This window comes from Corvus brachyrhynchos, unplaced genomic scaffold, assembly GCF_000691975.1.
Source record: "Corvus brachyrhynchos isolate BGI_N302 unplaced genomic scaffold, ASM69197v1 scaffold302, whole genome shotgun sequence".
NCBI lineage: Eukaryota > Metazoa > Chordata > Aves > Passeriformes > Corvidae > Corvus > Corvus brachyrhynchos.
Window position 1 is genome coordinate 3,396,109 of NW_008237244.1, and position 27,632 is coordinate 3,423,740.

A 27,632-nucleotide genomic window follows, 5' to 3' on the forward strand; every position below is an offset into this window, starting at 1 on the left:
TGAGGTGTTCTTTGGTATTCAGAATGCTTTAATGCCTCTTGCAAGCCACCAACTCGTACACCTCGATATATCTGTTATAAAAACCAAATGCCCAAAAAATAATGTTTGAACCAATTATAGGTTCCTAGCTGAAACAAAACATTAATGCCCAGAGGGTACCTCCTTAGAAAATTGGAAGTCTACCACTTTAGCTTTAAAAATAAACTTAAGCATGGTTTCTACAGTTCTAGATGCTAATTTTAACAAATAAGTTAGTCATGCTCTTTAAATTTAATTCTGCAAAACTATCAACAAAACCAAAGAGAATTTTACAGGTTCTGATCTTGCACATTACCAGGAATGTTGTATTACTTCGACAGGCACTGCCCAATGTATTTTAACCATACAATAGGTATCACTGCAACTAAATCCCCTGCACATTCAAAAGCATAACTGTAACTTGCAGAAAGATATTAAAACTACCACCTAAACACTCAAAGCAGGATACTTCAAACAGCACCAAAGGAGTATTCAAGGTTAACTTGAACTTTGTTTCAAGCTCTCTCCCAAATCACAGGCAACCAATTTGGTGACAAGGTGTAGACAGCCAAGCTGGAAACTGATTAGCAGCAGGCACCAAATGATTTCTCTTTAGAGACATATGCTTGTAGAAACACAGAGGTATAGCTTCAGTTTTCTCTCCTGACTCCCCACTGATTTGCTGCTTTTAGACTGCTGTGTGGGCATAGTTGTACCCAACAGAAGACATGGAAAGCTATTGTTGAAGTTTCAAGACCAAGCTTCTGTCATGAACCAGTTCATATGCCATTTTTTAAAGTGAGATTTTGATCCTGTAATTGGGAATTGGTAATACAATGTGAAGTACACTCTCTAAAATCGATTAATTTAAACTAAATTATATAAATTATTAAATTTACTTGCAATTTGCCATCAAAGTCACTTACAAAAGGAATCCAGAAAGCCATGCCCCAGCCCTTTGGGAGATAGATATCCCAGCCACTTCCCCATCCTGGTCGATCTTCTCCAGCCATTTTCCCTGGCTGCTGCACCAACAGTATGGGAATCTTAGATTCACAAGGACCCAAATCAAGGTGTGATCCTGGTACCAGTAACTGAGCTCTCATATGGTTTAAATCCTGAGAAGAAGGAGACATTTCCTGTAAGTTAATAACCATTCTTCTTCCCTCTTCCAGATATCCTTTCAAGATACAGAGAGAAGGTGAGTTTACAGCTAGGAGAAATATAGTAATACACTATACATTTGAACAGAATTTCATCAAGGCATGAAAAATTATTCTAAAAAAGAGTATTAAGCACTCTTTTTCTCCCCTTCTTACTTCCATAGCCCTTGATAAAGAGCGGGTACAAGGCACAACATAGATGAAGGAGGAAAAGCGAGTTTTACAACTTTGTATTTATAGATTTATGCACAAGACTAGATTGAACAGGTGCTTTCAGTCTGTCACGATATGGAGCAAATCTGAACTACGTCCAAGTAGATGAGAAGATCTGGTCATCAGTTTTACATAAAGCATGCTGGCACTGAGGTTTTGTCAATCACCAGTTGTTATATTCCATTGTACCACATTAAGAATACATTTATTTAAAAAACAGACCATCAGACTCCCTCTGTTTTATCAGGTAAACATTAAATTTCATGACAGCATGAAGAACACTGTCATACACAAAAAGATTGTGCTGATAACTCATGTGCCAGAGTAATATTTTCTAAATACTATACTTTTTTACACTATGTCAGACAGTTTGAAAGGGTAAAAAATTAATTTTCAGAAAGACAATATTTAGAAAGATGTTTCTGCCATACAAATGTTTACTCTTTCTGATTACAATGGTGCCAAAAGTTTATCACGTCTTGGGACTAAATCACCTTTTATCCATGCACTTTATGGGCTGCCCTCCATTGTCAATGAAAATGTCAAGATAGGAGATTTCAAACCTGCAAAAGCAAATTTGAAGTTCTCTACGAATTACAAGTTATTGCCCAGCACACCCACAGCATAGTGTGCTGCAGTTCAGAAACACAGGACTTTTTTTCCTTCCAACTTCCACAGTTCTTTTATCAGAAGAATCACCCTGACTACAGCTAAAGGCCAGAACCTTCCTGTGTCAGTCTTTTCTGCTGCACGAGTCAAGGTGATATATGAAAATCCAATTCCAAACCCTTCTGTTAAATAAATCTACAACTATAGTCCTGCAGACAATCCAATAAAGCTTTATTTTAATTGAATCATGGTCAATGGCTGTGCAAGAACATTATGCAAAGGCTACAAAAAACCACTTCAAGTCAGCAGCTGGATACTATGACATTAAGGAAGCCATTGATTAATCTTAGATTTATACAAATTCCAAGAGTCTCTTTCTATGGACTCTATGAACCATTAGCCATTTCCTCCATGGCAACCCATCTACTTAGTTACCTGCTCTGAGATTTTATTTTCAGTGACGTTCTTACGGATGTCATGGTCCCAGATAAAGCTGTGAGCACAGTCTACAGGTACACCCTTCAGGTACAGCTGCCTAACTTTATTATTATCTACAAAAGAAAAGAACCTTTAAACAAAATTCAAACTATTTTTGTGGTTTAAGTACCAAATTACCAAAGCCACTTCTGTATCGTAAGTATAATGAGCAGACAACCAAGAAAGACTATTAAAAGCTTAACAAGCATCACTGCTTGTGGATCTTACTGTCACATGTTTTTCCCAATACAAAATATGAAATAAACTACTAGTGTTAGAAGGACTAACATGGTATTTTCGCACCAGCATTTCTCATTAACAAAAGACATGACCATTGGCGATGTAAATAAGATCTTTACATACCACCTTTAATATTCTGGAATCTGGCCTTTCTGGCAGAGTGTGAAGCTCAACAGATTTGGTGAAAATCAGAAAGAGGAACGTTACAAAGCCTGAAATAAGTCTGCCTAAGTAAACTTGTAAGAGAAGCAAGGGTTACCTTCAAGAAATGTACATACAGGAAATATGTGTATGGCTATGACTAGCATGCAACTACTTATTTAGTATTAGTTTCCTGCTCTGGATCTTCTCAGGCTGTGTGCTTCAAGGAAGGGACTATTCTTGCTTATGTCTGCACAAATCAACAGTTGTGTACATTTCTGAAAATAAACAACACTTGTAGCTTTAAAATGGATTGTTGAAGTATTAAATAACCCATCTCTTTTTCAATTTTACAATCTAAGCAAAGCAAAGAAAATGTGTACCTACCTTTAGTGATCAGAGGATTAACAGCCTTCAGTGTACAATACAGTATGTAGCGAATGCTGATCCATATTTTAAGTAAAATAACTCTTATCAAGAAACAATACAGTGAACCTATTAATAGTTCTGTGATTAAAAACTTTGAGGGATTGCTTCTCATTTCATCATCCACAAGGTCTTACATATTAAAGGAACATAACATGTCAGGGTTTGTTTTGTTTTTTAAAATTATTTAAGTCTTTTAAAAAAAGGTTCTGCTAATTTTTCCAGGTAATGTGGACAAAGACTCAAAGACAGAAGATTCAGATTATTCAGTGGTACTAACAGCACCTAGCAAACTGGATATTGGATGGGTGTACTGCCAAACGTAACTGCAATAATTATTTATTTTAAATCCACAGTCTTTAAGACATACCCATTACTAAAAGTTGCAAAATCCTTTCCAAGAAATATTAACTATGGCAGCACTTGCGACAGTTTGATGATGTTACTGATACTTGCCATGCATTCTTGCTAATGAAATAGATTTATGTGAGGAGAAGAAATGCAAAAGAAATTATCAGATTATGGTGGCATTCCTTCAAATTAAGAACAATAAAACTAAAAAGGGAATCCTTGCCAATTAAGCAGAATTCCTTCTCTGACCAAAAATTAAGAACAGGAAACTGAGGAGGAACCTAAGAGAGCTCAACACTCCTATAGGCAAAGCACATTCTGTCTGGAGATAAAGCAAGTATTAATGCCTCAAAAGAAGGAGAAAAATAGCAACAACACTGTGTCTGGTGGTGGTAGGGAATTCCTTCCTGACTCTTACAGATAACCAAGGGGGAAGGGCACATAATTACAAGCATAAGGTAAGGAAAGTACCTTTTTCATCTTCTGTACAGAAAGCATTTGTGAACACCAGAATCTCTTTATGTTAAATTATTTAAATATGTTCTAGTTCCTTCAACTGCAAATTATTCACTGCAACTTTCTCTGCTTTTTTTAACACTTCTTTCTATTATCACAGTTCAGGCAGCCTATCCTTGTCATATTCTCAGAGTTCTTTGCAATTCCTATATTCTATAATGGCATGAATACTTGTTTCCCCACTATAGAAAGACCTTATAAGTCAGTTTCTTTTCATCACCACCACCCATCCAATATCCTCCTTATTAGCCTAAAATATTCTTCTCTAACTTGGTACATTCCTTCTCTTTGATCCTCACTGAACCTGGAGAATTTATTCTTTCTACTAAGCACACTGTAATTCAAATCATAATCCCAAATCCTCACACCAGTTCTTACCTCTCTCCTGTTTTCTTCAGTCCACATTTTAAGATTTCTGGGGAAATAACCTTACTGATGAATAAGTTGCTGATAATCGTGAAAGTAAGATGTTAGGGCTAGTATAGGAAATAGGAAGTTGCATTACTAAGCACATGAAGCTCATCAACAATCTACTTCTGCTGGTGTCAGTGGTTGGTGCTTAGACGATACAGGCAGATAGAGGAAGGCTTTGTTCCATTTCAAGCTACTGATCTGATTTGCACAGCTGATTATCTTAGAAGACAGGCCTAAGAGTTCTATTTGAAAATTTTCCTTCCTCTATTTTGCAGAAAAAAAAAAAAAAAGGCAAGCAAAAAATATAAACACTGCCAAGGAGCAGTTTGAGAGTCCTATGTATGTAGGGAAGGTGTGTATCAGGACAACTGGGAACAGATACCTAAACCTCTGCAAGAGGTGTGTTTACAGCCATGGACCCAGGCTCTGTGTCTCCAGAAGGAACTTTAGTTCACGTATCTTTCATGGTGTATTCTCCTTCCATGCATCTCATTCACTGATTAGGTAGAAGTTTCGGCATACTCCATGTTGAGTGTTTTTTAAGGCAGTGGAATTTGTTTTCTCCCATACAAGACAGTTACAACATATCAAAATGTCAGAAGTGTACTTTAAACTGGATAAAAGAACAGTACTAATTTGCAGTCATGTGAGAACTGACTGCTTACTGGGAGTCTTGACTCCAGCCTGAAGAAATAATGACAGTTGATTTGATTAAATCCGATCAGCCCATGTTCATAATACACATGCATAAGCATTGAAAAGATAAAGTAACTGGGAAAGACTGAAATTACATTTGATTTATCAGTGTGTTACTCACAGTGTGCTACTCACAGGGAAAAGCTACACAGGCATATCTCAGAACAGCATTTCGGAAAAAAAAGCAGTATGAACAGATGTGTATCATTCCACAGACTGCATGTATGACAATCCCCAAGCAAAGGTGATGGCCATAACTTACCTAAACTAGTCACTCATTTGACAAACAATGCATCTTTAAATTAGTAAAGTTTATCTAAGACAATCAGTTGTCTTTTATACAATACTGAAGAACAAGAGAGGCTAAAATATGTAATCTGTGTGCCATTTCAATCTTACTAATACTAATCCTAAGAGTATTTGAATGGCCAAGAAGCCAAAAAGGGGAAAAAAGTGTGGAATACACCAGTGGTTCCCTTTTACTGTTCAATAAACAAGATGTGATTAAGACAAATAAATTACTATTAACATTTTTTAATAGAGGTCAGCTCACAGTATTACTACATCTGAGTAAGGTTACAACACAATCAAGGCTCAGAAAGTTTATGTAATTCTAATGCTCATAAAAGGAATTTTTTTTCTTTTCAGGAGGGGGAAATTAACAGTACTAAAATGGAATTACAGATCTTAGAGAAGTCTTTTTATTGGGCAACTTCTACTGGAAGACAGTGGTATTGTCTGTCTGCTTTCATCTTTCTGCCTACTCAACTTTTTCAGTCACGTTTAACAGTGAGTTATTCAGCAGAACCTAAATTAGAAGGTATTATGCTATTTACCTTTCCTTGCTAGCTGAAGGACCTCCTCCTTCTCCTAAATAAAAGTCAGAGAGGACAGAAGCAGTTTTAAGTTCATGATGAATAAAAAAAAGACTCAGAAAGAAACCAAAAAGCATCACCAGCTTTTCTGAGTATTTGTGGTATGAAAGATATTTTGCATGTGAAGGATAACCCCAGGTAGAAAGATTTTGAAGATGGATATATCTATCCAGCCAAAGGAAAAAACACATGGGTGCTCTTGACTCCCTATCTTACACCGTTACCTCTTTACCATGGCCATCCTTCCTGAGGGACAACCAGCTCCAGCAGTGGGAGAGAAACTACTATGAGACATTTAAAATACCTAGATGCCTTCTGTTGATCTTGCCTTCTTGAACCCATCCTCACAGACATGACAGGCAGAATGAAGGGCGCCAAATTATTTTCTGTAGTTGCTAACTCCTTTACCAGCTCAAACCAATGTCTGTAAACAAGTGCTACATAGCTCACCTTACTTCTCAGGAGGAAGGAACCAAAGTAGAGGTCATGTATGCTGCAGCATTTCCAACAGGAACACTAATGATGAGAAAGTTAGCTGAGCAGAACTAATTAACAGAAAGGCTGTTCTAGATACAGAGGGTAGAATAGGAGGATGTAAGAAAATGAAAATAGCAGAATTATGCAAAGAGCTAAAAGACAGTAACTGAAGTAGGTGTTCAACCTGATTTACATGATATGCAAGACCAAGTTATTCTAGCATCTTACAAACAGACCACCAGGGAAACTTGGTATTTTCAAGTCTCTGGAACTTTCGACTTGTCCTATTTGCTACTGCTTGCTAGCTAGCTATCACATTTCTCCTATTAGGCGAGGCAGCCTGTGTGCAGTCAACCTAATCGGGAATGCCTACACTGTACACAAATCCCATTGTATACTGTACATATTCTTGCACATTTTTAGAGGACATTCACATCCATCTGAATTTGAATTTTGCACTGCAACATTGTGTAAGTCAGCACTGAAATGAAAATTTCAGAAGTTATGCTTGCATTGCTCATTTTGTATCATAACCAGCATCTTGGCCATCTGAAATACTAATCCTGCAAAGGTAATAATTTTTTCCCAGTGGAATTGCAACTTTCAACACCGTAAGCCTATAAACCAGAAATAGCAGATATCTTCTTGGAGAGATAAACAGCATCAGGAAGACTAAACACCAAACAGAACCTTACTATGGAGCTTTTAGCACCTGGTTGGCCTTGCCAGGATTCGAACCTGGATCATCTGTATGGTCAGACAGAGGCTTCCACTGAGCACAAGACCAGCTTTGGTGCATGTCCCTCCCTCACAACCACTGTTCTAAAACCTATGCAACTTTCAAGCTGTTTCTCTTCTGCTGGGGGCTCTGGAATTGGGAACTATTGTGAACCAAAACCTAGAGGAAAACAGCAAGAGACAATCCATAGAAGATGACAGTTAATGAAAACAAAAGCGTAGAGAGAAACTGAATCTCTTCATAATACAGGCAAGGGATTTTACCTTGGTATTTTTCAAAGTCTGGCATGGCTTTTGTCTTCTTTTTTGGCAAATTGACTCGAGGATCTCCAACAGTGAGGCCAAGTATTGTACCTGGTGGCATATCTGATGGTGAGCTCATCCCTTTAAAAACACACAGATGAACATTGCCATGAAACCACCAATTAAGTTGTGATCTTTCTGCACTAGTATTTTGTGTGGTTTTGCCTGCAGGGATATGACACCACTATAAGCCAGTGAAGCAATCCAGAATACTCTATTTTACATGTCTTGAAAACCCACCAATGCTTGTTAAATGTCCAATAATAAAAAAAATCAACAACAGCAGTGTAAGACCTGGTTTGCAATTAAATTTACATTCAGCAATGATGTGAGGTCACTGTCACAGACTCAATTCATCCTCTCTATTTGACAAATTTCAAAGAACCATCAACTTTTGTTCTACACTTGTCTTCAAGAGAAAGGAAATTTGGAAGTGTTTTGTAAAGGTTTTACCTTATCTCTGCTTAACTGCCTCACATTGGATAGATAGCTTGAGTACAGTGTGGGATCTACTAAAGCCAGTTCCTTACCTGTTTCAGTGCTAGAAAATGAGGAGATGCTGTCAACTTTATGATACTTTACAATTCAGCCAAATACACAACTGTTAATTTGGAAACAAACATACATAAACAAAGTATAATACTTTCACTTTGGATTGGAGGCTACCATTTTATCTGTGGAGGTATTGTACAACTTACTGTCTTAATTTGAAGTGTATGGAGGGAGAGAGTGAGAGTATGCATCAGACTGTATATCCCTTCAGCAATCTCAAAACCAAGTTCATGAACATAACAAACAAGATTTGGTTTATCTATTAAGAGTTTGAACTACACAGAGGATTTAAATTCCCTTAAAATCCCCAATGTAACATTTTTCAATTCTTTGCCATGCCCTGGCAAGAATCTAAGTATATTCTCAAAGGCATCACTCTCTTGATTATGGAAAAAATAAGCATGTCCAAACTGAAGTCAACTTTATCAGCATGCCAGTCTTGACCTCTAGATTTTAAGTTTCCCCCCTTCCACCCACAGCACCCACGTGCCCAAATACCTTCCAATAGCGCAAAGATAGCACTTTGACATTGATGAAGAGATACTTTTTCAGAGTCCTTGCAGTTTTCTACCCACCAGTTATTCAGTTCTGTCTCTGAACCTGCCATCTCCTGGAAAACAACATATCTAATTAAACTCAAATGGTTATTCATTATTTTCTATCAGTATGAATTTGCTCTCAGTTTGTCTTAAGCACTATAGTCACTTTCTTCCTCCTCAAGTTTTAAACTAAAATATTTTTTCCTGATGAAGTGTAGTCCTATACTTTACAATAATCCCTAATAAGCTGTTCAATTTAACCTGTGTTCCAAAAATAAATAAAGCAATCCACTATACTTCCTAATTTTGTCATTAATTATTTCTTACAGAAAACCAGAGATTTCATGGCTTCATCATGTTTGCTTCAAGAGACAAAAACACCCCCACTAAACCACAGTGATGCTATATGCCAAGAAGTGGACGAAAAACCTAAATCCTGGAGAAACTGCATATTTTATTGAAAACACGTAAGTTTTCTGTACCTTACATGTCTTGATCCCTAGTTCTAGATGCTCTAGCTCATTGCTTGAAAAACAGGATCTACGGTTTGTCAAAGAGAATATGCATTATTCTGGACCTCTCGGCAGAAACTACACAGCCTGCTCAACAGCACCACTGTTTTTATTTTCTTCCTATTCCCACTTAAAATCCAGGTGGGAGTTCTTCCTGAGATCAGTGTTAGTCAAGAGGCTCAATACAGAGAAGCCACCGGAGTAATACCTAGGTTAGTCTTTATTAAAAGTAAAGCTAGATAATTCATGGGTCTTTCTAGCAAAAAAGAAGCTTGCACATTCTAAGAACACTACCAAAATTACACTAACATCCAAAGTGCCAATTTCCTTACTGTTTGGACAGAAGCTGCTTTCAGGGTCTCTGTAAGGACGGAGTGTGATAATGGGCCGATCAGGCGGTATCTGAGAATCTCCATGCTTCTGTCACTGAAACAGGAAAGTTTCAGGTGAATGTACAATTGTACAACACACATTATTTTCCCCAGACTGTTAAGCCAGAATGCAGCTGTGTTATGTGGTTATGGGCCACAGTTTCTGACTCTGCTGCGAACAAACCTGATTGCAATGCCAGTAGTCTGTGCGATCCAAGAGTAGGACTGGAATGGATCTCTAGTGCCGTCACCAATTATTTTTTTCACAGGCACAGCTTTTTCTCCTTCTTTATCCTCCTTCTTTCTTTTATTGCCAAGGCTTGTAACAACTTCCACTTGTTTTTCCTCTTGAACTGATGTTGTAACATGCTCAGTAATACGCATTTCTTCAGGCTCTGTACATTGAAAAATTGCTTTTAACTCCCTCAGTATGTCCTTAAGAAAAACGAAGATTGGATTAGGATGATATGCAGTGCACTACAAAGCTTAAGTACACTTTAAAAAATTATACTCCATTATTTAATTTTCCAATATGGATTTCAAGGAAAATTTAATTCTGCTGAAGTCAAGGGCTTGCTAAGAAAAGCTGAAAGTAATATTGAAAGTTGCTAAGAATTTTTTCTCTTTCAAATTAACATAATAAAAACTGCCTGTGCAAACATTTTACTTTGTTCATTTTCGTTTTTGTAAAGCTGGTAGCTAAGTATCAGATTATGACTATCTGTGATGATACCGAACTTAGCCTGTTGGGGGTGCCAGTGGAAAGGACGTGACTCAAGCAACATCATATTGCACATGTATCCTGAAGCAAGTGACACTACAGAAGTTTGCAGAAGCTCTAACACTGAACACCTCAGCAGCACGCACTTTCTGTACAAGCTTTATAAAAACAAGTTGCAGAACATGAATATTGTTAGAGTGGAAATAGTCTTCCAACTTTTAATTCCTAAAGTCAAGTATTATACCCAGTTCTTCCGTACTTTTCAGATGACCTCCTCAGCATTAATAATGCACAATACATAAAGACATAAGAGTTCAACTATATAGGAAAAAGCACCTGCTTGAGAGCTGGATGCACCCAGATCCACAGCTGTCTGTTCTCAGACCCATCCCTGGGTTTCCAAATAAATGTAACAGGACCAAGCATATCCTCAGGATAGCGATCTGCTCGGTAAAGATACAGGGAACCCTCGAATCTTCCAGACAGACAACAAGCCTCTTGAAATGTCAATCCTAAAAAAGAAGATACTTATTGAAGAACAAAATAATATGTTGTTTAATAAACAAAGAAAATTGAAATTCAGTCTGGCTGCTGGGTAGCTAATTTTGTACCATAATTACCTTATTAATAAGCAACTGAAATGAGAATGCCTAGTCCTACTATGACATATTTTAATTACATTTTTCACCCAAAATCACAACTCAGTATCAACTCTGTTACTACTATTGAGACTGATACATTACTAAAAAAGGAAAAGGATGGGTCATCCTTTAGTCTATTCAGAATCTTTATTTGAACAACATAAATGTTACCTGTGTCAATGCTACACATTCGAGCAAGTTGCTTCAGCAGCTCATTCTCTTTACCCTTCAACTCCAGACAACAATAATATGATAAGTCCTGAAACAATATGATAGTGGCAAAGTGAGAATAACTCTTTAAAGTGAGCCTGGAAAGAAAGGACCACACAGAGCTTCACAATTTACACTTAAGTAGTAATTTTTCATTCTCTAAAATTTGCCAAAGTGAAATGAGTTTCTTTTTAACTTAAAATTAATAGCTGTAGGAGAGCAGTGAGGCATTTCTCATTTGAGGGCCAACCTGCCTATCAAACCAACAGATCAAAAAGGACACGGAACAAAGTATCTTTCCTCAATAGCATCCTGCTCAGGTAGGTGATATAAGAATTCATTTAATCTCTCAGCTCTTGAGAAAACTGAAAATGTAGTATTTCAGTCATAGTTAGCATAAGACTCTTCTAAAGGTTCATCTTGTTCTCTCTGAAACTTGCCACCCTGAATTACAATTATAAAATTATTCATTTCATATTTAGCAGTCTTATTAAAAGCTGACACAACAGTACTTCAAAGACACATAGATACTCATTATAACTAAGCAGCTGATTACTTCACCTTGGCAAAATATCAAACAAAACATGTAAACGTGGTACCTGAAGAAGGCAGTGCTTTGTCATGGCTCGGTAACAAGCCCTGTAGCTCTTCTCTGTAGGGCTGTTTCCTAAACAGTATCCCCATTTCTTTACCATATGAAATCTCTTTGCATGCCAAATATGGGTTTCCAGCCAAATATTCTTTCTTTGCCTATGATTAAACTCTGCTACCAAATTTATGTGGCGTCTTCTAGCTTTGCGGCATTTAGTCTTTGACTGTTCTTTTTTCTGATGTACAGCTTTCTCTGCCTGTTTTTTAAAAGAGAAGATATTGAAGCAAATCTCAAGAGAAAAAAATTCTGAAAAGAAAAAGGCTGAAATATAAGGATACAGGAAGCACTAACATTAAGTTACACCATGTTGGATAATTCTTGAGGGTAACTAACACTTTGAAATTTTCTATGCAAGTCACATCCACTTAAGTGCATCAAGGTTTGACTGAAATCCACACATAAAACAAAATCCCCACACATTCAGAAAGTTAACAGTGAACAGTAAGCTGCTACTTCTTGTTGGAAGTTTTTGCCACACATCAATACATTCACATGAACAAATCAACGTGACATGAAAAACACCTGGAGATTTGAGCTCATACAGACAGAAAGCTCAAACTGACAGAAAGGACCCTATCGGTTCTACAACATGTAGAAGTGGATGAGAGTGGACTATGGTAATATCTTGACCAAATTCTTGATAACCAGACCTAGTCAAGGTCAGAATTATTACATGTGAATGCATGGCTAGAGAGGAAGGCTTGATTCAATTAATGTTTAATTTTTCTTTTTATGAAGAAAAGTGGTACAAAGAAATAGGACCATAAGACATCCAAAAAGATTCTTAGAATATCCTTTGTAAGCTCACCAAGAAACACTTGACAACAGACACAGGTTATAAGAATAACAAAGGAAAGAGAAAATGATAGATCAGTGCCAAGAACACTTAAAACACTGAAGCAGCCCATGAAATCAAAATAGAGCTAAAAAAAAAAAAAGGAAGTATCTTCCCATGAGACCCATCATTCCATCACAGAGAAGGAAATACAAGCCACTGGATCAATGGCAGGCCTCAGAAAGGCAGTCAGAGAAAAAGGGATGTGGCATTGTAGGTGAAAAACATACATCTTTAAGCTTAATGAAGAGATAAGAGATGGTCCAGGTAAATGTTTCAATGAAAAATGGTCATGATAAAGGATCTAAGACAAATTAAGAAAATGCAGCAGAATTGAAACAGATAACTTTGAAGATGTAGATCAAACACTGAAAAGTAATAGACAGAACCTTTACAAAAACAAGTAACAGAGATATGACAAGCTGCAAGAATATGTGAGCCTGTGCAAACACATAAGCCACACCAAAAGACCTGAAGACAGAAAATGTAGCAGAAGAAATACAGCTGCACCAGGGCCAATTAAATAATCTCAAAAATCCAAGAGTCGTATGTGGAGTGGAAACATGGATGGGAGGGTATGTGTGAGCATGTACAAAGAAGTTAGATAGGTTGTCATGTGAAAGGAGTTAAAAAAGCAGGACACAAAAGAACCAAACATAAACATTAGAGAAATCTAGATTTAACAAGGACAGAGCACATAACTAACTATGCAAAACAGCCCATGCCTTCTTCCTTCAGTTCCCAGAAAACACGCCAAACTGCATCTCTTGTTACGTCTGACAAAACAAAAAGAATGTGAACCAAAACAGTAAAATAAGGTACAGGTTGTGAAGACCCAATAAAACACCCTAAGAAACGTGTAGGTGGTGTGTGGCAGGGAAGTACCCAAAGCAATTTCTGAACCACGAACAATTATCTTCAGGAGCTCAGGGTGGAGGAGGCAACGTCTCAACTCAAAGATAATGCAAGGGAAAAAAAGAATGCAATAAATAAATTTATCAGGCAACCTTAATACATAGAAAATTTACCAAGAAAACTCAACTGATCACTTTAAGAATTCTCAGAGATGACAAAGTGATCAATGCCAAACATTGGGAAGATCATTTCCCAGTAACATCCTGCTAAACCAATTTTTAATTTTCCTTTTTAAACACTCAGGGAGGCCACAGTGAATAAGGAGCAAGTAACCCCCATAGGCATATTCTGACTAAATGCTGAGATACTGCCACAAAATGAGTTTCATGAGCTGTTAGGACTAGTCAATTAGTAAGTCTTAAGCTGCATGCAGTCTGCCAATAACCCCAGTGTACCTCCCACATTTGAGCTGTAACACTCGAACCATCGCATCCGCTGTGCGGGCTTGAGGCTGGCACGGTCACATCCCAAAGCCGGGGTGGAGTGAAAGGCAGACAGGTCTTACTGAGGATTCTTGGACCACCTGGGACCAATGCACCACCTGAACAACCTCTCCTGCAGTGAACTCTTTTATCACTACTCTAATAACTTTCCACGTAATGTCCAGTAATCACAAAGCCAGGTGGTTAGCGAGACCTGCTTGAGCAACCACCTGAAGCTGAGGTGTTCCTGCATTTTGAATCCAAATGTCAGCCAAAGTTTAGGGTACTCAGGGAAGTCTGGCAGAAGTTCAGGTCTGAACATTAATAACTATAGAGTTGAACACTGTACTTTGGCTATGCCCACTATATGGAACGCTGTAAAACACACTTATACCTCTTTCCTGGCCATCTCTTGGAGCCGCCTGGGGAGGCGTTTAATATTGTGACTCATTGCTCGCCTTCGCATGTGCCTAGGGAGGGTCTGGAAAACCAGAGAGTTGGAAGACTTCTGCGAAACTGCTTTCAACATGGCATTGATCTCAGCAGCACGAGCCTGAGCAAAGGTAGACACTGGAATGAAAAGAACTGCATCAGAGCATGACAAAAAGCAAAAAAACCAGAGAAGGATACTGTATGTAAATTATGGAATTACTCCTAGTACAGCAGTCCAGTATCTTCTTGACATAAAAGTAAGTATTGTACACTATCACTGAAGAAATTTCAATTCTTTACATATCCTGAAGTTTACAGATATGGTCAAGCAAATATTTACACATTAATGAATCTGAAAGTTGTTTAACCAACAATTCCTATTTGCATTAAACGCTTCTTTGTTAAATTAGAATAGAAATCTTTTTAGGTGGTATTTAGGGAGGTGAAAAAAACTGTAGCATGGAAAAAAACCCCGTAAGCAGTAATATATTACAGACTGTTTTAAAACAACCAAATAAAAATCCAGAGCTTGGTCCAATTTCATGCTTATGGAAGTGTACCTACTATCAGAGCACTGCCACATTTTGCAATGCTAATTTGCTCTCCTAAATAAACGTTCTGTTAAAGGAAAAGTTGTCTTTAACTTACATCATGAGTAAAATCGGTTTCACTGGCTACATTAAAAGCAGATGACTGTCAATACTCATTTTGCTGGCAAACAGAAACCAAAATGCATATCCCCCACTACAAGCAGGTGCAACTTTTTCAGTCAGAAGTCTGAAAGGACCCATTGAACAACAGCTGGTCATTCATTCCAGTTCACAACTACTTCTGTGTTTTGGAGAAAATCAGGAAAAACAGAAGAACATAGCATCAGTTCTAATTTTTGCTCCTGCACAAAGACAGGCAGCAAACTTAATCACCAGCAAATTGCCCTGGACATATAAATTATGACCTTTCCGCATATGCAAACCTGTTATGTATTTTGGCATTTCCTCAGAAACACTCTGGTGTCCTCCTTGCCATCCTCCTCTTCCTCTGCCTCTCTCTCCTCTACTTTGCCCCTTTGAAAAATATTGGTCTTTTCTGTAAGAAGGCCCAGATGACTGATTTGAAAACTTCTGCTGCTGCTCCTCAGAACAAACATCTCCTGGAAGGTTTAGAGATGAAAAGAGGTTAGAAAAATACAAAACAGTCTGAGTAACTGACAACTCTATTAGTCTTTCCTCATAAAACTACATTGCAGACTCCTCCTATTATATTTAATACATGTAACTGAAAAAGCCACCAGAAATCAGAAGAATTAAGTTCTTTCTTATAGGAATAAATAAGAATTTTACACTGCCTTGCAGCAAACTTGCAGTAGATTAAATAACTTTTGCATGCTCTGAAAATGGTACCAAATCCAGAGTCTGCCTCCAAGAGCCAGTGAAATTAGTCCATGCAACATTAGTAGTGATTTTTATTATTGTCTAGTCAGAGTTTTAGTAACAAAACAGCAAAGTTATTTTTTACTCTTGCCCCTTGAATTTTTTTCCTATAAGCACGTGTATTCTTGCCTGACATATATTTCTGTTTTAGTAATAATTAAGGCAAGCATGATACGTGTATGATGGTGCAGTAAGTTACTTGTCTGGTACAAGCATTTAAACCAATGCTGAAATTAAATAACTAAAGCCTACAGTAAAGCTTCCTAAGGTACAGACATACCTTTCAGGAGTGCTAAGCACCTAAGCAAGTACCTAAATTTCCAGAGGGCCCTGAAGTCCTCATTCAATGACTGGTGTATATTCAGCCTAACTAATATTATATATTAGTTTAGATTACTTTATAGTCAGTTAAGCCTTAGTTAGGATTTCTACTACAACTTGAGATATGGTTCTCAGGCAGTTCATGCCGGACAATCTGACTAAGTAAGATCCAGCCATTCCTATCACCCCATCCACTACATCAAAACAAGTGCTTGAGAGAACAAGAGGCCATAGCATTCAGCGAGCTTCTCTAGTGAAAGTTAACCTGTGTGTCCAGAGAAATGAAGAGATTAAAAAAAAGTTTTCAGGTTGATCAGCTTCTTAAACAAGTCTGTCCCTTTGTCCCAAAAATGGCATGAAGACCAGCCAGGAGGAGATTCACATTCAGCAGCATCTCAATGGATGAGAACTTAAAAAGGCAAAGAACCTCCCTTTTCCATTTCAAATAAGCAAGAAACAGAAGTTTTATGTTCAGCAGCAGTGCTGTTGTAGCCTCCTGCAACCACACATCATGCAGAACTGCAGTAATAGTGCAGAAAAAATAGTTTGGTGTAGAAACAGAAATTAGCTTTCATATGGAACAATTCCCTGACCAGGCTTTCCATTTGCCTGAGAGCAGCATTGCCCAGACATTGAGGTGAAGGCGAGAAGGAAATAGCTGGGGAAGAGGGGTGGAAGCTGTCTCAGTCAGCAAATCTGTGTAGGCCTACAGCCCAAAATTAACTCATATCACAAACACATCCTCTTCATGAAAGAAGTAAAAAATTGTAATCAGAAGACAGAAGGCTGTTTGGAAAAACTGACTTAATGCCTAAAAAACCCTTAAATTATTTCAGCTACTACATAGATCCATAGTTTTGTAACTCCTGTTTAGAATTTTTCTTTCTTGTTTCTACAAACAGCTCCGTAAAACTGCGACACACTACAGAAGAATGTTACATGGATGAAAATCCATGCTATTTAACAGAACAGAAAGACATAACCACGTAATCTTAGAAGTTCCCTGCTACAAATAAAGTTAGAAAAATATGTTTAATCTGGCAGTACTCCTGTAATGACATTCCAAAATCTTCAGACATGGCTGAGCACAACTTGCTGTGTCATTCTGTCTGCTCAGAAACTCTTCAGTCGCCTAAATACACAGTGACACTTAAGGATTTTTTCATTCAATCACAAAGATACCATTTGTCAACTTCTGAAGGCCTCACAGTAACAAGCCCTTTTATGTGTGGGGTTCTTCCCAGAAATAATGTAGGTAACAAAATATCTAAATGTTAGGTGGGGGTGGAAATGGAGGTCCAATTGAAGCATAGAGGATGCAGGTCAAAACACATAAACGAAAAAAGCATCCAGCATACAAGCTGACAGGATCCTTCAGTCTTCAGCTGCCAAGGTTACCTGTGTACAAAATGCTCCAGCAACGACCCAGGACACTGCCATTTTAGGGACATGCCCTGCTGCCTCCTGCTAATACCCTTCCACAGGTACAGGAACCACGAGCCCCAGGAGGTGAACTGGCTGGGCATGCAGATCTGAAGGAAAACCAGTGCATTTATCACAGCACCAGAAGGCTAAATCAGCCCCTCCTGCAGGTACCAGGTCTGGCAGAAAAGCAACGGAGAAACTGGATGGGGTATAACATCCAAATTCATTTTACGACTAGGAACCGTAGGGATTCGTTGTGTAATCGAAAAGAGGATAGAGAGAAGTGCATATTCACAGGATACAGAATAGCTCGGGTTGGAAAGGGGCTCTGGAGACCATCCAGTCCAACCCCCCCGCCAAGGCAGGGTCACATAGAGCAGGTTACATAGGAACGCGTCCAGGTGGGTTTCGAATGACTCCAGAAAGGGAGACTTCACGAGTCTCCCATGTTAAAGAGAATCCCGTATTTAAGGGACTTACGGCAGCACCAGGACTAAAGGAGTCTAAAAGAGTCTAAAGACGAAGCCCTGAGTACTCCCACGGCGAGCACGCTGCGGGCTGGGGAGAGGGGGACACTTGGCCCTGAGGGGGGTCGCCCTGCCAGCCCCGGGCGGGGCTCCCACAGCCGTACCTGGGGGCGGGCAGGCTCTGCTCCCGCCGCCGGCGAAGGGCCCCGGCTCTGCAGGGAGCGTGACGCTGGCCGGCTGGTTCCTCATCTTCTTGGCTCGCTTCTTCTCCCGCGCCCCAGACATCTCCGGCGGAGTTGCGGAGCCTCTCCGTAGCGAGGGAAGGAGGGGAGAGGTTGGGGGGCGGTGCAGCCACGGCCCCGGCACCAGCACCGGCCCGGCGCTCACTCGCAGCGCGGCCTCCACCGGCACACGTGGACACCCACGCCCCGACACAGCGCATGCGCACTCCCCCAGCACAGCCCTCAGGGACTACATTTCCCAGAAGCCCCGCGGGCGGCGGTGGGTGGGGTGTGCGCTGGCCGGACGCTGAGGGAAGGGAGTGGAGGAGGGGCAGGTTGGCAGGAGGGTCAGTTGTTACTGCAGCTTCAGCACCGATTCCAGCTATGGCCTCGCTCGTGAAGAAAATAATCAGCACTACAAAGGCCCCTGCGCTGGGTCCCTACAGGTAATGCCTTAGCTAACAAAGATCTGGGAGTGTTGGTGGATAACAAGTTGACCATGAGCTGGCAGTGCCCTTACAGACAATGCTTTCCTGGGGTGCATCGGGAAAGTGTGGCCTGTCGCTCTGCTCGGCTCTAGTGAGGCCACATCTGGAGTGTTCTGTTCAGTTCTGGGTTCCTCAGTACAAGAAAGACAAGGAGCTGCTGGAGAGGGTCAGCAGAGGGGCACAAAGATGATGAGGGATCTGGAGCATCTCTTTATGAGGAGAGACTGCGGGAGCTGCGCCTGTTTAGAGAAGACAGAGGGGATCTCATCAACACCTATAAATACCTCAAAGGCAGGTGACGAGATGACTGCCAGACTCTCTTCAGTGGTGCCCAGTGTCAGGACAAGGAGCAGTGGCCATAAACTAAAACCCAAGAAGTTTCAGCTCAACATGAGGAAGAACTTCTTTACATTGAGGGTGGCAGAGCACTGGCGCAGGCTGCCCAGTTGGAGGAGGTTGTAGAGTGCCCGACTCTGGAGACGTTCAAAACCCAGATGGATGTGTTCCTGTCTAACCTGCTCTAGGGGCGTTGAACTATATGATCTCCAGAGGTCCCTTCCAACCCTAACAATTCTGTGATTTTGGGAGTGGGAGGTCTCTCGGGAGATGCAGGAGCAGGTTTTGCTGGCAGGGTTTTGGCAGGTCCTTGGGGGGTCTGTTAGGCAGGCCTGGGGCTGAGGTGAGGGCAGGACCCCCTGGGCAGGGGCCAGTACTGGTACCCCCTTCCCCCAGTAACCTGCAGGGACACCTGGAGTCCCAAAGCACGAGTGGGGCTGTGGTGCCATGGCAAACTGCAGCCCAATAAGGGAAGGGGATATGCTTCAAAAAGTTTATTTGGGAAAATAATTCTGAAATTAGTGGTAAGCAGTGAATTTAAAAAAAAAAATGAAAGAAGAATGATTGTTCCTCAGAAAAAAAGTGCTTGACTAGAGACAAGCATGTTGTGTAGGGGAGCTAGAGATGCTGACTATGAAGGTGATGGAGAATGAAGGCTGAGCCCAATCCAGGGTGAGCTTGGTTAGATGGAGAGCTCAGTGCCTGGGAATTGAAAATTCTTTCTTATTTTGAATAGTTATAAATGCTTTTCAGTCTAAAAACTTGACTGCTGTAAAAATACGTAAGATGTTCAACATTTTCACAAGTATGTTGTTGCAGCAGATCTGTATGTAATTAAAATAAAAGAAAAATCCCAGTTTTAATTGGGGAAAGGTTTCTCTTTGCAATTTGGATATGAAAATATGTTCAGTCAGTATAGTGGATTCTTACAGCTAAAGTACTGAGAAGTATTTACCAGGATGTTTTCTAAGAATTTTTAATTCTGTATTCAGGCTTTGTTTTCACAATAGCATCTTCATGCCTTCCAGGTTCATTTTTGTCTCCGTTACTTTGTGTCCTTAGCTTTCTAAGCTTCAAACTGTGTGTTTCTTATAGGCATTATAAAGATGGGAAAATACAAAGTATAGAAGCAGAGAGACATGACATGAAGGTTAACTTCTGTAAACAATAAACTCTTGGTGGATTGCAGCCAGGGGCCTGGCATTGCTTGGCATCAGGAGAACATCTAAGACACGGGAAGGCAACAATTCTTTGGCTGCACACACACACACACACACACCACTGTCCCAGCCTTCAACATAGCTCTCCACTCCAAAATTTTGTGCTTATTGGTAGTTCTTGATGAAATACTGCTTACTATGCAGCCTGTTAAATATATGACTGGTCTAACATCAATAAATTTATCACTAACTTAGTTTATCAGATTTTAGCAAACTTGTCAAAGTCCAGAGAGCAAAAGTTGCACAAGAAATAACTGCCCCATCTCTGCTGTGAAGTCTGAGCTTGGTTACACAGGAATGAGGGTTTAATGTGGAATGGAGAACTGGATGTATGGGCTGCATTCCTGGTTCTGCTACAGCCCTTCAGTAGGCTTTTGGTGACCTATTTTTACTGTATTTTTCTATTTCCTTTACTGCATCCATTTGCCAGTACTTTGAGATAGGTAGGTAGATAGATACATAAAGACACATATATCTGTGTATGTATATATATATCTCATTAATGTTATTAACCTTTTAAAAGACACTGCAGAGGTACTGCTCTTGTATTAATCCACAATCATTTGTGTGAAGAAGATCTGTTAACTTTGCAGTCTAAAGAGCATGGTTCCTAACACCATCTCTCTGATAAACATTGTTGTTCTTAGGTCACAGTGTCTGTCCAGTTTTGCATTTAGGTACACTGAAACCTGAATGACATTAGACACACATTCACATCTCTGCTGATTAATGAGTAGCTACGATTGGCCCTAGTTACAAGGTACATCTGCAGTTAAAGAATGATTGAGGTTTGTGGAGTTGAAGTTTCCCTTAGCTTCACTCGTGCATTTGAGTGCAGTAGAAGTGTATTCCTTGGCTGGTAAATTGTTCCTAGTCTCAGTGAATGGAGGATTCCATTGGTAAGCACACCAAGAGGCGAAGTTGAGGAGCAGAGGAGGGGATCCAATAAGGCTGCTGCAGGTGTTGATCTGGCAGTGGTATCAGAAGGCTTCAGCTTGTTCTTTCCCAAGTTATTCATGATTTAGGACTCTCCAAAGGCCTCTGTTGAGATAAACGTTTCACTTTCATTTGCTTTGTGATAAGCAGTACAATTCAATCTCTTTTACTGGAGAGCCCTTACTTTCTTGTTGCAGAGTTCTCTGTGCTTCAAACAGAAACAGAAGTTTGTGCTCTGATGGCCTGTGCCTCAAACACAGCAGGAGTGGTAGGAAAGAAAATCAAAGAAGCCTGTGTGTACATGCACATATTTCTATCAACAAGACTGTGTCACCTAGAAAACTACTTTATTCACTGGTTTCTCTTCTTTAAATGGTGTAGTTTTATGATTTACTCCAGTTTTATTAGTTGATGATAGAATAAATAATCCCCATGAAAGATAGTTTACCATATCTGACAAGTTACTGGCTATTTTTTCCCCTTATGAAATTACAGGAGAATGTAGGACAGGGGTAAAAGGAAAGACAATGATGGCATTGTTCAAACTGCCTAACCCAGATCATTTGACCGAGTCCCTAAATTAGTTTGGCCCCCTGTGAGGTGAATGGATTAAGACAATCCAACTGAGTCAATTTCAGTTGAGAGATGTACTAAAAATATTCTTTAAATATGTCCCTCTTTTTCCATCAACATTAAAGGGAAGCTAACCTCCTATTCCATATACTTCAGGGAGGTTCCTAACTCTAGTTTGTGTAGTTTAAGAGACTTGTTGAATGGTCAAAACAATACATTTTCTTGTGGAATGGGAAGAGATAAGAAAAATGGTGTTGACACACCATAAGCTCTTCCAAAGGAATCTTTCTATAATTTGTTTGCAAAATATTTGTAATTATTGACTGAAGAGAATTAAATTATGTCTCTTGCTTAATGTTTGCTAGGTAGTTTAAATCTTTGTTTTCAACTTTTAAGCTCTTTGTGGTAGAGACATTAATAATTGCCAACTCAACTTCAGCAAAAACACACCTGACATTTTTATATAAATGTTTTGCAAATAGCTTGAATTTTGCATTCTTTTGAATTAACCCAGCCAAGAAGTCACTCAGGTTACTTGGTGAGAGCAGAATGTTTGTTCTGGGGATGGAGTGATCAAGGTGTTTTGCTGACTGGCCAAATTCATGATTCTGGAGGAATACTGCCAGAGAACCGGGGTGCAGGGTGTCACCTGACAGCTGTAACTCATTATTGTGGTGCCTGTTTGAGAAGAAAAATGTTAAATTTCTTCTGATTTTTCTTTTTTTTTTCTTTTATTGCTCTGCAGCTGAGATGTAGTTGAAAGGTATTGTCTGCTTCTCAAACTAAGATGGAATATCAATTTTCAGGTGCAAAAAATGTTTTTATTTACTCTGCCTTCCCTCTGTGCTATGTGCTGTGTGGAATCTGTAGCTCAGTTTTGTGTTGTGTTGCTGTATTCATACCTTGTGCCTTTGCAAGAAACAAGGTTTATCTCCTCAAAGGCAGAGCTATGCACTTCCATAGATGATGTAATCCCAGCTCTTCCAAAAGCATAAGCAGATTAAATGTATGACTGCATGTACAGACTTGCATCTGCATAACCTCAGTCTTCTTTCTCATACATTGTAAAGTACTGTAGAAAATTTGAAATGTGCTTTCAGATTTGGAATTTGAAATGTTTTCTTGTTTTAAACCTAAAATGTCACTTGTGTTTTCAGCCAAGCTGTGCTGGTGGACCGGACAATGTACATCGCAGGGCAGATAGGGCTGGAACCTTCCACTGGGCAGCTTGTCTCTGGAGGGGCAAAGGAGGAAGCCAAGCAGGTAAGAAGTCTTCCAGCAATGAACTTGTTGGCATGTGTCTAATTAAACATGGAATTGTGAGAAGTTGAGGAGACTAGAAACCCCATTTCACATCCTCCAGATGAGGAAAAAGCAGGAGGAAGTAATTCCATCTTAACTAAAGCCATCATTTTTCCACTTTAGCAACTTGGAGGTCGGGGAGGAACTGTGTTTCTTGTAGGAAGGTAAGAAAGAATCAGTGTTTGAAGCAGAGGTTCACACCCCAATAAAAACCCTGGCTTGAGTCAGGGAAAGTTTTGTTCCCCTGGCAGCAAAGAGATGGAGTGAGGTAATAGGATGAGATGGAGCCGCATCATGCATTTACATCTAATGAATGGATGGTTTAATATTGATTAGATGCTTCCTTTTATTAATTTTTATTTAGGTCAGTCTTTTTTTTGACATTTGAGGTTTTGCTGGTTGAACTTACAGTAAAACTTGGATTCAGCCAAGTCACAAGTCATATTTACATACTTACATAAATATAACCCAGCTGATAGCTAAAAGATTTTTGTTTCATTTTTCTTTAGGCACTAAAAAACATGGGAGAAATCCTGAAAGCTGCAGGCTGTGACTATGGCAATGGTAAGTGCTGCTGTGACAGTGGCAAACAGGTGGTTGATTTTACCTGAATTAAAATATAAAAAAATCAAGCGACCTTTTAAAAAAAAAAAAAGCTATTTGCTGAACATTCAGTTGTTACCAATAGCTGGAAGAAACAAAATAAATTATGAATTTGGGCTAAAAAATAAAAGAAATACATCTACATGCAAGTCTTTGCAATGGGTATCAATGGAACAATGCCTTTCACCAAAAATTTCTGGCAGTGGTACTAATATTTTAATTCCAACTGGGGAAGCTCAGGTGCAGCCAGTGCTGCAGTGACTGTAAACATTTTAAGCATCCTAGGCTTTGCTCCAGGTAAAAGCAGGTTTGTGTCTGTGGTGTTAATATTCTAGACACTTTCAATACTTTTTGGGTGGAGGACTCTAATGGTGGAGCTGCACCAGGATTAATGCTGGCAGTCCTAGGTAAAATATTCTAGCACAGACTATATTTTCAGACCTTTTATGAACTTTGTTTTTGGCAGCAGATATTATATATAAGTTGTTGGCAGCAGTTGACTTACAACAGCTATTTTAATTGATTTGCTTATCAGTTCAACCTCTTGGAAGAATTTGGCTTTTTCAGAGCTAGTCAGAAATGGCTTCATTCCTTAAAGTTTTACTATATACTAGGTGCTCAGAACTTTTAGGTGGTTCCCTAAGTTGTAGCTCTAATGGTCAATATCTGTTTGCAAAACTTTTCAACGTGTTTAGAATACTTAGGAGAAATGTATTAAATAAAAGCAAGAAATGCAGTAAAGTTTTTCAATCTTTGTATGCAAGTCAGAGGTCTAAAATAACTGCAGGTGTATGATCTCTAGTTGTGAAGACTACGGTTTTGATGGCAGACATGAAGGACTACAATGATATTAACGATGTTTATAAACAATGTAAGTAGATATTTTGCTTGAGTTTTACCATTATGGCTTGTAGAACAAATTATGTTCATGGTCATCAAAGGGTTTTAATGACTCAGATGATGTCATTCCATATTCTTTGAAATTCCAGCAGAAATTTTAAAAATATATAATTTTCAAGTATCAGATCAAGCACAGCCTAATTTAATGTGGATTTGTGTTCCACCATCCTACTAACTCACTCTCCTATGAAGATCAACTCCTGCTATCCCTACAGGCTGATCTTCCTTGCCTCTTTATCTTGCTTGATGCTCTGCTGTCCTGGATATAATTCTACTGTAGGCAGCCTTCAAATGCTGAATTTCAGATTTTGTAACTCCGTTTCTTTAAAGTCTGTATCTTTGACCAACTTGAGGGTTATTGTTATGGGACAGGGCTTGTTCTTTATACAAGGATGAGCCATGCTGCTCCATTTGAAGAAAAAAGAGAACAATGTGTGATCAACAAAACTGAGTATAGACTGAAACAGGTGATTCCAACGAGCCATGTTGTGCAGAATAATTTGGGAGAATTTGCATGAGCTCCTTATTTATATGGCTTTAGCTTTTAATTAGATAGCAACATCTGGTCTTGAATGGAGTCTTATTGATGAGCAAGCAGCACACTCTCCTGCTTGTCAAAATGTACTGGGAGTGTGTGTGCTTAAGCAGGGTAAAACCAGACCAGCTGCGTGATTAGTTACTTGTTGCCTCCAGCCTGGAGTTTGAGAAAACAGTTGTTGCTGTTCTTTGATTGTGATTTATTATCTCAATACAGGACCCTGAAATTGCCATTATTGACAGTTCTGTGGTAACTGTCACTAGTAAAACTTCCACTTCATTATGCAAATTCCTTGGAAGTGTTCAAAGTCAGGTTGAATGGGGCTTTGAGCAACCTGATCTGGTGAAAGATGTTCTTGGCTGTGGCATGGTGGTGAATTGGACTATGTGGTCTTTAAAGGTCCCTATATATCTAATACTCTAATATATATATATAAATAATTATATATTCTAATACTCTACGAATTCACCGCTTGTATCTTTACCAGTACCCTTCCCCATTCCTCACCCCTGTTCTAGTATCTGTGATTGCCAGTTCTAAATGGGCACAGAGAAATAAGTCAAGGGCCTATTTTTCCTCTGTTTTCCTATGATATGAGTAAGGTTGGACTCCTGTTGATTTTATGTGAATCTGGGATCTTTATCTTTGCTCATGATTCTTTTAGCAGGGTCCTGTTTCTCTCCTGCTCTTTCTGTGAAAGAGCCATCTCCCACTCCCTGGTGTTTGAAATTGGATGATCACCATTCTGATTTAATTTTTCTTTTCCAGCCAAGTTGGTGTTAAGGCCCTGTAGTGTCAGCAGAGTGCAAGTTAACACTGGCTACTAGATCACAACTGCAGCTGACTGCTTGGTGATGAGTGGTGGCTTGCTGAGATTGAGAGCAGTCAGTCACCAAAACAAAACAACAAGGGGGAAATGATAGCTGGCATAGAAGTCTTGTAGCCTTGAATCTGAAACTGTTCCAATGATTGCATTTTATATAGATTACTTTGAACTGTGTTTTATCAAGCAAAGTTTAGTTATTACTGTATGCTTCTGATTAAATTACAGTTTTCAAGGCAAACTTCCCAGCCAGAGCAGCCTATCAAGTTGCTGCTTTGCCCAGAGTAAGTGTCACTTTTCTGTCTACAAAAAACACCCAAATTTTCTGAAATACCTTACTACTGAAGCATTCTGATAGCTTTTCTTATTCTGAAATAGCTTTGATTGCAATTATTTTAATGAAGACTCTTAATTAGTTTTTTTCTTAAGTATACTAGTATTATTCCCACACACTATCAGAGATCTGAATATGATATACACATTTCTTGATGGTGGAAGGTGGATACAACATTAGAAATAAGGGGTTATGGTACTTGAGTAAACATAAATTGAATTTACAATATTACTGAATATTGCTAAATCAGTAATACAACTGTCAGAAATATAATCTCTCTCAAATGTCACTCTGTTCTTAAAAAGTTGTGTTGTTCATCCAATTGCTTCATAAAATAGATATATTAATTTCCTAATATGTTTCTTCATTGTTTTGTCACAGGGGGCCAGAGTTGAGATTGAAGCTATTGCCATTCAGGGACCTCTCCAAGATGCTTCAGCCTGACTATAAGTAGAAACTGGATATCTTACAATGACAGTTTTAGATTTAGTTAATACTTCTCCCTTATATCTGATTCCTACAGCTGACTAACAGCAGTTACATACAGTTGAAATCAGTAAACTTACTGAGGAAAGGTGCTTTCTTCAGGACTTACAGTGACTACTCTGCTGGCAAACCCTGAAACGTGCCTGAGTCCTGCTAAAATCAGCTGAGCCAGATTGCAGGACAGGGTCTGCCCTTTGTGGTGGTGAGTGGATAGTCAGGTATTGAGGTACATACCTGGGTGAACATATTAGAGTTATACTATGCGTGATCTGGACATGGAAAACTATACTGATTTGTAATATTTGTAACAATTTTAAATCAGAAAAAATGACAGAAATGAGAAAACAGAACACTCGAATTGCTTAGCATACATCACTTCTGAGGAATTTTTCTGTATTTGTTTCTGAATTTTCTTATTCTCTTTCTTCACATAACAGATTACTCTTGGGACTTAGGTTTTTTCATATGTAAACAATTACTTAAGAAAGTTAATGTTCATTTCAGAAAGAAAATTATGCTTTTCTGAAGTAAAGTGGTACCTTTATAAATCAGATGAAAATTAATATCTACCTGTAACCTTTTTCATAATCTTTTTCATAGCAATTAAATTTTGACTATGTTTTGATTAAAAAACAAAAAAAACCCCTTAAAAATGTTTAATGAGAATAAAATATAATTGCAACTGCAAAAATGTGCTTGTCTATTCTGGGAATGAACAAACTTTTCTTTTTCTGATTGTCCTTTGATAATCCATTAAAAAAATGTCTCCA

General features: G+C 39.0%; 2 protein-coding genes across 4 annotated transcripts in view; one reads left to right on the forward strand and one right to left on the reverse strand.

The window, feature by feature from the left end:
* Positions 1-18,515, reverse strand: part of POP1 (POP1 homolog, ribonuclease P/MRP subunit) — a 22,237-nt gene extending 3,722 nt beyond the window's left edge. The window contains exons 1-13 of the mRNA XM_017730289.1: positions 18,267-18,515; positions 15,433-15,609; positions 14,422-14,597; positions 11,803-12,051; positions 11,165-11,252; positions 10,689-10,864; positions 9,816-10,066; positions 9,593-9,686; positions 8,708-8,819; positions 7,619-7,738; positions 2,439-2,554; positions 945-1,136; positions 9-71 (exon numbers count right to left, since the gene is read on the reverse strand). Of these exons, the coding sequence (XP_017585778.1) occupies positions 9-71; positions 945-1,136; positions 2,439-2,554; positions 7,619-7,738; positions 8,708-8,819; positions 9,593-9,686; positions 9,816-10,066; positions 10,689-10,864; positions 11,165-11,252; positions 11,803-12,051; positions 14,422-14,597; positions 15,433-15,609; positions 18,267-18,387 (1,935 nt within the window). The 5' untranslated portion in view covers positions 18,388-18,515. The remainder of the gene's footprint in view (positions 1-8; positions 72-944; positions 1,137-2,438; positions 2,555-7,618; positions 7,739-8,707; positions 8,820-9,592; positions 9,687-9,815; positions 10,067-10,688; positions 10,865-11,164; positions 11,253-11,802; positions 12,052-14,421; positions 14,598-15,432; positions 15,610-18,266) is intronic.
* A 105-nt stretch (positions 18,516-18,620) lies between these two features.
* RIDA (reactive intermediate imine deaminase A homolog) lies at positions 18,621-27,632 on the forward strand. Of its 3 annotated transcripts, XM_017730368.1 has the most exons (7): positions 18,709-18,769; positions 22,622-22,639; positions 23,034-23,139; positions 23,688-23,742; positions 24,584-24,652; positions 26,271-26,326; positions 26,758-27,632. In XM_017730368.1, the coding sequence occupies exons 3-7, from the start codon at positions 23,059-23,061 to the stop codon at positions 26,818-26,820; spliced, it is 324 nt and encodes a 107-aa protein (XP_017585857.1). In that variant the 5' UTR covers positions 18,709-18,769; positions 22,622-22,639; positions 23,034-23,058; the 3' UTR covers positions 26,821-27,632. The 3 variants fall into 3 exon arrangements, with proteins under 3 accessions (XP_008628914.1, XP_017585856.1, XP_017585857.1); XM_008630692.2 differs by lacking the exon at positions 22,622-22,639 and having other exon boundaries at positions 18,621-18,769; XM_017730367.1 differs by lacking the exons at positions 22,622-22,639; positions 24,584-24,652 and having other exon boundaries at positions 18,621-18,769.